This window comes from Mercenaria mercenaria, chromosome 9 (genome assembly GCF_021730395.1).
Source record: "Mercenaria mercenaria strain notata chromosome 9, MADL_Memer_1, whole genome shotgun sequence".
NCBI lineage: Eukaryota > Metazoa > Mollusca > Bivalvia > Venerida > Veneridae > Mercenaria > Mercenaria mercenaria.
The window spans coordinates 4,228,575-4,240,978 of NC_069369.1; the positions used below are offsets into that span (position 1 = coordinate 4,228,575).

Here is a 12,404-nt window from a genome sequence, read left to right on the forward strand (position 1 = left end):
GGGGCACATTTTTGATTCTATCTTTATAAAATTTGGTCAGAATGTTTGTTACCATGAAGACGTGGACAATTTCAAATCTGGATCACATGGGGTCACAAACTAGCTCACTAGGTCAATTCATAAGAAAGCTTGTATACACTCTAGAGCTACCTTTTTTGCTCAGATCTTCCTGAAACTTTGTCAAAATGTTTGTTTTCAAGGAATTTTGGACAAGATCACATCTGGGTCATGTGGGGTAAAAAATTAGGTAACTTAGTCAAATCAAAGAAAATGCTTGTTTACACTCAAGAGGCCACCTTTTTGGTCTAAATTAATAAAAATTGGTCAGAATATTTGTGTCCATGAAATCACTAGGTAAAACATGTTAACACTGTTATGGTGTATTACACAGGTGAGCGACTTAGGGCCTCTTGTTTGTTGTCAATTCTTCAGTGGTCTACTCACCATGAAATTGATGAAGAATACCATATTCTACAACAATGTATGATGAAAGGCAGAATTTTACCGAGTGTCATACAGTCATCTGAACTTCTCTAGTAATTATACATCCACAAAACAAAGTTCAGGGGGGTATATAGGAGTGAGCTTGGCGGTCAGTCAGTCTGTTGGTTTTTGTGGTTTCCTGATGATAACTCATGAAAGGCTTTATTGATTTGAATAATTTTAGGTACACAGGTGTAACATCAGAAAATACAGGTCAAGTTCATATTTGGGGTCAATAGGTCAAAGGTCAAGGTCACAGTGACCCTGAACAGTTAAACGGTTTCCGGATGATAACTTGAGAACACGGGCCTATGATCATATATTTTGGAACATAGGTGTAACGTCATGAAATACAGGTCAAGTTCGACTTTGGGGTCTGTAGGTCAAAGGTCAAGGTCACAGTGGCCCGGAACAGTTAAATGTTTTCTGGATGGTAACTTGAGAATGCTTGGGTCTAGGATCATAAATTTTGGTACACAGAATGTAACATCATGAAATACAGGTCAAGTTTTACCTTGAGGTCAGTAAGTCAGAGGTCAAGGTCACAGTGACTCGTAACAGTTAAACGGTTTCAGTTTGACTGAAGCTTGTAGGTCAAAGGTCAAGGTCATAATAACATGAAACAGTTAAACGGTTTACGGATGATAACTTGAGAACGCTTGGGCCTAGAATCATGAAAATTGATAGTGAGGTTAGTTATGACCAGCAGATGACCCGATTGATTTTGAGGTTCGTAGGTCACAGGTCAAGGTCACAGTGACCCGGAACATTTAAACAGTTTTCAGACAATATCTTCAGAACGCTTGGGACTAGGATCACGAAACTTAATAGGGAGGTTGGTCATGACCAGCAGATGACCTGTATTGATTTTGAGTTCCAATGGTCAAAGGTCAGAGTGACCCTGAACATTTTAACATTTTCCGGACAATTGCTTGAGAACGCTTGGGCGGAGGATGATGAAACTTCATAGGGAAGTTGATCATGACCAGCAGATGACCTCTATTGATTTTGAGGTTAGTAGGTCAAAGGTCAAGCAAGTTCAGTTGACACTGGCTAAGTTCTGTGACAAGGCCATATTGTGGGGGTATAATTCGTCAGTCCTGTGATAACTCTAGTTAAACCAAAAGTTGTCTTTTATTGAATGGTAAAGACATTTCTTACTGTCTTTTTAACTCTCAATAAAGCACTACTGCTGTTTGCTTAACTGGAACAAATTATCTTTACACAATTTAGATAAGATGCGCTCTTATGTTTTTAGCTCACCTGTCACATAGTGACAAGGTGAGCTTTTGTGATCACCCTTCGTCCGTTGTCCGTCGTCAGTCCGTCCGTCTGTCCGTGCGTCAACAATTTCTTGTCTGCACGATAGTGGTTTCATTTATGATTTTATTTTAACCAAACTTGCACACAACTTGTATCACCATAAGATCTCGGTTCCTTTCTTGAACTGGCCAGATCCCATTATAGGTTCCAGAGTTATGGCCCCTGAAAGGACCAAAATTAGCTATTTTGACCTTGTCTGCACAATAGCAGCTTTATTTATAATTTGATTTTTACCAAACTGGCCAACAACTTGTATCACCATAAGATCTTGGTTCCTTTCTTCAACTGGCGAGATTCCTTTATGGGTTCCAGAGTTATGGCCCCTGAAAGGGCCAGAATTAGCTATTTTGACCTTGTCTGCACAATAGCAGCTTCATTTATGATTTGAATTTAATCAGACTTGCACAAAACTTGTGTCACCATAAGATCTCGGTTCCCTCTTTAAACCGGCCAGATCCCTTAATGGGGTTCCAGAGTTATGGCCACTGAATGGACCAAAATTAGCTATTTTGACCTGGTCTGCACAATAGCAGCTTTATTTATAATTTGATTTTTACCAAACTGGCACACAACTTGTATCACCATAAGATCTTGGTTCCTTTCTTCAACTGGCGAGATTCCTTTATGGGTTCCAGAGTTATGGCCCCTGAAAGGGCCAGAATTAGCTATTTTGACCTTGTCTGCACAATAGCAGCTTCATTTATGATTTAAATTTAATCAAACTTGCACAAAACTTGTGTCACCATAAGATCTCGGTTCCCTCTTTAAACCGGCCAGATCCCTTAATGGGGTTCCAGAGTTATGGCCCCTGAAAGGGCCAAAATTAGCTATTTTGACCTTGTCTGCACAATAGCAGCTTCATTTATGATTTGATTTTAACCAAACTTGCACACAACTTGTATTACCACAAGATCTTGGTTCCTTTGTTGAACTGGCCAGATTCCATCATGGGTTTCAGAGTTATGGCCCCTTAAAGGTCCAAAATTGGCTATTTTGGCTTTTGCAGCCATATAGAGACTTCATTTATGGTTTTATTTGATACAAACTTCCAAAATATCTTCAACAACAATAAATCTTGGATTCCATGACAAATCAGATCCAATCGTAGGTTCCAGAGTTATTTTATATCTGATTACCTCCCCTGATGTAATCAAAGTGGATTTATATCAGTAAGTACTTATACTTATTTGAAATTTCATTATTGTCATTAGTTGGACTGAGCCAATCAGGGTAGATAAGTATGGACTGATTTTATGTCAAATTACCTCCCTTTATTTATCCCCCCACCAAAGGTGAAGGGGATATTAGAATTGCTCTCCGTCCGTCCGTCCGTCCGTGCGTCCGCAACGATCTTTGTCCGGACCATAACTCCAAAAGTATTTGAGAGATTTTCTTCAAACTTCATACACTGATAGAACACATTGGGAGGAAGTGCAGTGTGCAAGAACAATAACTCTACCTTGCCTATTTTTTGAGTTATTCCCCTTTATCTTATTTTCTTAAAAAATTTTGTCCGGAGCATAACTCCAAAAGTACTGGAGGGATTTTCTTCAAACTTCATACACTGATAGAACACATTGGGAGGAAGTGCAGTGTGCAAGAACAATAACTCTATCTTGCCTATTTTTTGAGTTATTCCCCTTTATCATATTTTCTTAAAACATTTTGTCCGGAGCATAACCCCAAAAGTACTGGAGGGATTTTCTTCAAACTTCATACACTGATAGAACACATTGGGAGGAAGTGCAGTGTGCAAGAACAATAACTCTACCTTGCCTATTTTTGAGTTATTCCCCTTTATCATATTTTCTTAAAAAAATTTGTCCGGAGCATATCTTCTTCATGCATGGAGGGATTTTGATATATCTTGGCACAATGTTTACCACCACGAGGCGGAGTGTCATACGCAGGAACCAGGTCCCTAGGTCTAAGGTCAAGGTCACACTTAGAGGTCAAAGGATACAAGAATAAAAACCTTGTCCGGAGCATTTCTTCTTCATGCATTGAGGGATTTTGATATAACTTGGCACAAATGTTCACCACCACGAGACGGAGTGTCATGCGCAAGATCCAGGTCACTAGGCCTAAGGTCAAGGTCACACTTAGAGGCCAAAGGTCAGATACAAGAATGACTTTGTCCGAAGCATTTCTTCTTCATGCATAGAGGGATTTTGATGTAACTTGGCACAATTATACACCATCATGAGACGAAGTGTCATGCGCAGTTCCCTTCTTTAGAATTACTTCCCTTTGTTGTTACTTTAAATAGCTTTTATTGTAACTTTTTCATTACTAGTCGTAGGGAAAAATCGAGACCACTTTTCTGTAGTACAACAAACATGCTAAATCCAATTTTGAGGTGTATTTTGACCAGTCTCTTCCTGATAAAGATTTTTGTGTGGACTTGCAATTTTTTTTTTTTTTTTTTTTAAAGATTAACTTCCCTTAGTTGTTACTATAAATAACTTATATTGTAACATTTTTATAATTGACCCTAGGGAAAAAACAAGACCACTTTTCTGTGGTACAGCATAGATGTTACTCTCCAGTTTTAGGTGTATTTTATTAATTTTATTATATATAAGGTATCTCTACCTAGTAAGGAGTTTTTTTGTGGACTTTAAAAAACAAAAGACTTACAATGATTACTAAACAACCACAAAATTAACATTCCATTTGCAAATACAGCTGCCCGGTGGGGGGATTAGCCATGTCTGACATGGCTCTTGTTTCAAATTAAAATGGGTATATCTCTGTAACTAATGAAGATACTGATCTGAAATTTCATTTATGTCAACAGATTTATTTGGCAGATCCTTCTTTTGTTCACTTACAATAATTTTTTTTTAATTACTTCCCTTTTACATTATTATAAATAGCTTATTTTTAGTAACTTTTTTATTATTGGCTGTAGGGAAAAACCGAGACCACTTTTCTGTGGTACAACATGGATGGTACCTCCAATTGTTAGGTGATTTTTGACATATCTGTACCTTGTAAGAATTCTTTTTTCTTTTTGGTTAAATTTCTTCCCTTTGTTGTTCCTGTCCTTTGGACTTAGATATTTTTTCTGAGGACCTTCTTGTCCTCAAGTGCAATGATATCAGGTGAGCGATATAGGGCCATCATGGCCCTCTTGTTATATATGCCACTGGAATCTTCCCGGTGTTATAAATATGAAACTGTCAAAGGTGTAATGCTTTTAAGCTCACCTGAGCACGAAGTGCTCAAAGGTGAGCTTTTATGATCGCCCTGTGTCCGTTGTCCGTCGTAGTCCGTCCATCAGTCGTCCGTCCGCCGTCCGTCCGTCGTCGTCAACAATTTGACTGTTAACACTCTAGAGGTCACAATTTTGGCCCAATCTTAATGAAATTTGAATGTTCTTCTCAATAAAGTCTTGGATGAGTTCAGTATTGGGTCATCTGGGATTAAAAACTAGGTCACCAGGTCAAATCAAAGGAAAAGTTTGTTATAACTCTAGAGGTCACAATTTTGGCCCAATCTTAATGAAACTTGGTCAGAATGTTTCCCTTAATAAAATCTTGGATGAGTTTGATATTGGGTCATCTGGGGTCAAAAAATAGGACACTGTAGAGGCCACATTTAAAACTGTATCTTCATGAAACCTGGTCAGAATGTTAATCTTGATGATTCTCAAGGTCTGATTTGAATCTGGGTCATGTAAGATAAAAAACTAGGTCACCAGGTCAAATCAAAGGAAAAGCTAGTTCACACTGTAGAGGCCACATTTATGACCATATCTTAATGAAACTTGGTCAGAATGTTAATCTTGATGATCTACAAGTCACGTTCAAATCTGGGTCAGATGGGATAGAAAACTAGGTCACAAGGTCAAATCAAAGGAAAAGCTCATTAACACTGTAGAGGCCACATTTATGACTATATCTTCATGAAACTTGGTCAGAAAGTTAATCTTGATGATCTTTAGGTCAAGTTTGAATCAGGGTCATGTGGGGTCAAAAACCAGGTCACCGGGTCAAATCAAGGGAAAAGGTTGTTAACACTCTACAGGCCATATTTATGTCCATATCTTCATGAAACTTAGTCAGAATGTTAATCTTGATGATCTTTAGGTCAAGGTCGAATCTGGGTCATGTGGGGTCAAAAACTAGGTCACTGGGTCAAATCAAAGGAAAAGCTAGTTAACACTTTAGAGGCAACATGTATGACCATATCTTAATGAAACTTGGTCAGAATGTTAATCTTGATGATCTTTAGGTTAATAGGCCTCTTGTTTAAAGTTATTTGCATGATTTTATCATAGAGTTAAATGCAGTTCATATTTGTCTATATGGAGACTTAAAGGTGTGAGGGGTGTTGCACATATCATTACCTCTCATGAACAGACTCAATCAAACTGAGTCTGCTATTATTCTTCTTGGTTGCATTCTTTGCTTCCAAAAGATCTTTTTACAGATTTTATTAAATGCATGAACTGCAGTAAAAGCTGATTATCTAGAAGTTATAAAACTTCCACAAGAACTACTGCACTATGAAGATTTACTAAGCCATAACTTTCCAATTAGGGAATCTCTGGACAAGATATTGAACACAAGTGGCAAAAACTAATTCAGTTCTGTAAAGCGTATTCCTTGCTGATAGCAAATGGTAGATGTTGGTCACATGGGCAACAGCATCATAGATTACTTTGTCGCAACATTGAGATTTTACAGAATATTGTTTTTAATATTGGAAATAGCTAGCTGGGCAGAGTCATTGCATTTCCCCGTTGAAGTTTCATTTAGAATAAATAGAAATTTAGACAATATACAGGATAGTAATGAAGGTCAGAGAACCAAGTTGAAGTACATATTCAATGAAAAAGCTCTTGAAAATTTTAAAATGCAAATACTGCTGTCAAATGGAAAATTGCAAGAATTCATGTCAGTGATTGAAAATGCTTATACTAATATAAATGTTGTGCTTTTTAGAATACAAGACCTTTATACCACAGTCGCACATACGGCACAAATAGCTACGTCTAGCTACGGATAGAAATGTAGTTACCCGTATCGATTCCGTACCTGAGCAGTACGGATTGGTACGAATTGATACGGATTACTACTTTAAGGTACGTCTCGGGTACGTATCAATACGGATAGATACGGTTTACTACGTTTTTATCCATGGCTAGACGTAGCTTTCCACGCCGTATGTGTGACTGGGGTATTAAATATCATGTGCTAAACATTATTCTAGTACACTTTGTCCTAGAAGAAAATCACAGCCTACATGGTTCGAAAAAGAGTGTGTTACGTTGAAGAAAGTTGGGTATGAATGTCTAAGGAAGTACAGACAAATCCAGCCAGAAGAAAATCTTAATAGCTATAAATTAACAAGAAATACATTTAAAAGCAAATGTGATTAAAAGAAATCAAACTATTATTATAAAGAGTTAGACCAATTAATAGACTCATAGAGAATAATAGGTTAGTGCCGTAGATGAGAAAGTTTATCTGGCGAGGTGGAGGAGGTTATCGGGTGAGCCGAAGGCGAACCTGATAACGTCCGGAGCCGAGCCAGATAAACTTTCTCCATCTTAGGCACTAACCTATTATTCTATTTATCTTGTCATTACTTGAAATTTTTCGATATTTGGCAATTTATTTTATAAAAATAAGTGTGCGACAACCGCTTTAATGACGTCATATTCGTAATGACGTCACTTATGTAATGACGTGATTACCGGCAAAATTGCAAAAACTTCTTCGTTTTTGAATAGAAACTCATTATTTGACCACTCATTTTCTTAGTTAGGACATTTCCAACACAATGATGATGGTTTCGTTGCAAAATTTCTTATGACAACAATATCAATCAAGGTCACATGATCAACTAACCGTATATCACTGGTCACATGATCAACTGACGGTTAGAAAGATATACGGCACCCTGATAACGGGTCGAAAATACTGCAAGTGACAGGATAAAATGCAATCACCAAAATCTTTCTGGCGGAAAGTTAGATCATTATCAGAGTCACACTCATAACAGAACAAAATTATATAACAAAATGAACAGTGGAACGATTATTTTGAAAAACGATTCTTATGAGAATCCCAACAAAATCAAATTGAAGATGAAAATATTGTTTTCGAGAACCATCATATCCTTGATGAAATCGAAAATACCATTTTTAGCTCGTCTGATCTTTTGAGAAAGAAAGATGAGTTATTGTCATCACTTAAGCGGCGTCTGCGTTTGCGTTGCCTGGTTAAATTTTATGTTTAGGTCAGCTTTTCTCCTAAACTACTAAAGCTATTGCTTTACAACTTGCAACACTTGTTCACCATCATTAGCTGACTCTGTACAGCAAGAAAAATAACTCCATCCTGCTTTTTGTAAGAATTATGGCCCATTTTGACCTGGAAAATATCAGATTTCTTGGTTAAGTTTTATGTTTAGGTCAACTTTTCTCCTAAACTATTAAAGCTATTGCTTTGAATCTTGCAACTCTTGTTCACCATCAAAAGATGACTGTACAGCAAGAAAAATAACTCCATCCTGCGTTTTGCAAGAATTATGACCCCTTTTGGACTTGGAAAATCAGATTTCTTAGTTAAGTTTTGTGTTTAGGTCAGCTTTTTTCCTAAACTATCAAAGCTATTGCTTTAGAACTTGCAACATTTGTTCACCATCGAAGGCTGACTCTGTACAGCAAAAAACAGAACTCCAACCTGCTTTTTGCAAAAATTATGACCCCTTTTAGACTTCTGTTGCTTTAAAACTTGCAACACTTATTCACCATCAAAAGCTGACACTGCACAGCAAGTACTCTGCATTGCTTTTTGCAAGAATTATGGCTCCTTTTGGACTTAAAAAATCATGGGTAGGTCAATATTTCTATTATGCAGAGACAAAAAAAAAATCAGATGAGCATCTGCACCCGCAAGGCAGTGCTCTTGTTAATTAAGAAATCACTGATGAAGAAATATTATCTAGTATTAAGAACTTGAATGAATCAAAAGTGACTGGACGCGACAAATTACCACCCAGAATTAAGAGTTGTTCTTGCCAGTTTTAAACAGTCTTTACAATAGAATGTTTAGAAATGGGAAGTTCCCAGAAAATTGGTGCAGTGCAATTATAGTACTGATTCTCAAAATGGGGGACCCAAATGAAACTACAAACTATAGGGGAATATCCATGCTTGACGTTTTTGGTTAACTCTACATAAGTATTTTAAATAAAAGACTGACATTTTATGCAGATGTTTACCTGAAAATAAATGAAGCTCAAGTGGGCTTCTGGAGCCTGTATTCTACTATCGACAATGCATATATTCTCCAATCATTGATCTCCAAGTATTTGTCAAAAAAGAGGTAAACTTTACGTGGAGTTTGTTGATTATAAAACTGCCTTTGACTCGGTCACAGTCAGACGTGACAAGTTGTGGAACACTTTAAGGAATGCTGGAGTGTCCGGAAATCTATGTATATTATATTGTAAATATCAAAGGCCGGAGGCTTAGCTCATTTTGTAAATAAAGTAAAGTAGATATGTGTAATAAAAACCATTTTACAGCAAAACTACAGCCTTGCCAATTTAATTATATCTCTTCATAATTTTCTGTATTTTAGAACATCAAGTTATATGTGAAACTATGCCTTTGCCAAGCAGAAAGAAATGAATGTTCAAGAATTGCATTTCCGGCCTTTGGTGTTGGAAAGTTATGTTATCCAAGACGTGAAACAGCTGCTGCAATGTTTGAAGCCATCAATGAATTTTGTGAGGAGGCATTAAATCCGAAACTCAACAAGATCAAATTTGTTGTTCATCAAAGTGATTCTAAAACATGCCAGGTACTACTATTTTCAGCTTGACTATTCTGGGTTCTTTATTCCGATTATCATTTTCAACAGATGTTATAGATCCAATAACGCCCGCCCGGTTAGCTCAGTAGGTAGAGCGTTGGTCTTCGTAGGTAGGGCGTTGGTCTACGGATCTCGGGGTCGCGAGTTCGATCCTCAGGCGGGGCGTATGTTCACCGTGACTATTTGATAAACGACATTGTGTCTGAAATCATTAGTCCTCCACCTCTGATTTATGTGGGGAAGGTGGCAGTTACTTGCGGAGAACAGGTTTGTACTGGTACAGAATCCAGGAACACTGGTTAGGCTAACTGCCTGCCGTTACATGACTGAAATACTGTTGAAAAACGGCGTTAAACCCAAAACAAACAAAACAAAATAGATCCAATAACACTATTCCAGTAGTACAGTCAAAAAGTATTTCAAGAATAATCAACAGTTTTTTTGGGGGAAAAAAGTATTCTACAACCTCAAATGAAATCTAAATCAATGTGCTTCATTGAACTATCTTACTTTTTTCAAACAGTCTATTTAATTAAATAAAATCGTTATTGTTCCAAACTTTGTAAACATTTCTTCCTTCAGTCTGTATGCAGAAATGATAATTACTGTAAAAAATACATATCCCAGCCATTTAAACTATTCAAACCTGATGGAGCTCTGTTATATCAAATAAATGTTATTATGCCAATAACAGACTTCATTTAGGGTTTTAGCTTGCTTGCATCTTAAGCCTGACAACAGACCATCTTTCTGATCTCAGCTGATGTCGTTTATAAGCTTAAATGTTGTAAAAGTTTGCTAGACCCCTCGTCCAAGTTATTAGCTCACCTGTCACATAATGACAAGGTGAACTTTTGTGATCGCCTTTCGTCTGTCGTCCGTCCATCTGTTGTCCATTCACAGTTTCATGTTAACACAATAGAGACCACAGTTTGCAATCAATTTTAATCAAACTTGCACACAACTTGTATTGGCATAATATCTGGGTTCCTTTTGAAAACTGGCCAGATCCCATCATGGGTTCTAGAGTTATGGCCCCTTAAAGGGCCAAAATTTGCCATTTTTGGCTTGTGAACACGATGGAGACCACATTTTGCAATCAACTTTAATAAAACTTGCACACAACTTGTATTGGCATAATATCTCGGTTCCTTTTGAAAACTGGCCAGATTCTGTTATGGGTTCAAGAGTTATGGCCCCTTAAAGGGCCAAAATTTGCTATTTTTTGGCTTATGAACATGATAGATACAACATTTTGCAATCAACTTTAATCAAACTTGCACGCAACTTGTATTGGCATAATATCTCGGTTCCTTTCAAAAACTGGCCACATCCCATCATGGGTTCCAGAGTTTATTATGGCCCCTTAAAGGGCCAGAATTTACTATTTTTGGCTTGTGAACACGATAGAGACCACATTTTGCAAACAATCTTAATCAAATTTGCACACAAATTGTTTTGGCATAATATATCAGTTCCTTTCGAAAACTGGCCAGATCCCATCATGGGTTCTAGAGATATGGCCCCTTAAAGGGCCAAAATTTGCCATTTTTGGCTTGTGAACATGGTAGAGACCACATTTTGCAATCAATCAAATTTGCACACAAATTGTATTGGCATAATATATCAGTTCCTTTCGAAAACTGGCCAGATCCCATCATGGGTTCTAGAGTTATGGCCCCTTAAAGGGCCAAAATTTGCCATTTTTGGCTTGTGAACATGATAGAGACCACATTTTGCAATCAACCTTAATCAAATTTGCACACAAATTGTATTGACATAATATATCAGTTCCTTTCGAAAACTGGCCAGATCCCGTCATGGGTTCTAGAGTTATGGCTCCTTAAAGGGCCAAAATTTGCTGTTTTTGGCATGATAGAGACACATTTTGCAATCAACTTTAATAAAACTTGCACACAACTTGTATTGTCATAATATCTTGGTTCCTTTTGAAAACTGGCCAGATTCCATCATGGGTTCAAGAGTTATGGCCCCTTAACCCATTCCCACTTACAAGCGCCTAAGAGCACCTATGTCTATTACTGCATGGAAGTGCCTAAGAGTGCCGCTATTGATCTCGGCATAGAAGCCCCGATAAGCGCCATTATCCATCTCCGCATGCAAGCGCCATAGAGCGCGTTCATTTTTGGCATCGATTTGTTTATATTTCCGAACAAATGATCCGTACAAATAACGGTACACTTTGTGCATTCACATGTTATCTCCAATTTCCGGAAGTAAAAAATACCTGTTTCTATTTAAAGTTAGCCCTTAAATGACATCCAGTCGCAGGACCCATAAGTCACATGCGCTGGTATTTCCCCAAAATCATTGGTCAATATAAATGTTTTATCGAGCGCCCTCTGAAAAATATAGTTCCCGGATGACGTGACGTAACAGGTAATTTAAATATTAGGCCCACGATTTAGCCAGTTACATAACACATAAAGCACGCGGTCAGGTGCTCGGCCTTGAAGTAGTCCATTTATGTATCTAAACAAAATGGCTGCATCACGTAACATAACAATCGAAGAATTTTTTAACAGTCAAACAGATTCAGATAAATATGAATTTAAATTTGATTCAACAAATATAAATCTTGGATTCCATGATGAATCTGTCAGAATTCAGTCATAGGTTTTGGAGTTATTTTATATCTGATTACCTCCCCTGGATTTATATCCGTAAGTACTTATAGGACTCATTTGAAATTTCATTATTGTCATAAGTTGGACTGAGACAATCAGGGTAGATAACTATGGA

At 37.4% G+C, this 12,404-nt stretch overlaps 1 protein-coding gene across 1 annotated transcript in view; it reads left to right on the forward strand.

Annotated features, from left to right (window-relative positions):
- LOC128559646 (uncharacterized) overlaps window positions 1-12,404 on the forward strand; it is a 196,527-nt gene that overhangs the window by 172,333 nt on the left and 11,790 nt on the right. Inside the window, exon 10 of the mRNA XM_053551956.1 lies at window positions 9,408-9,629. Coding sequence (XP_053407931.1) covers window positions 9,408-9,629 — 222 coding nt within the window. The remainder of the gene's footprint in view (window positions 1-9,407; window positions 9,630-12,404) is intronic.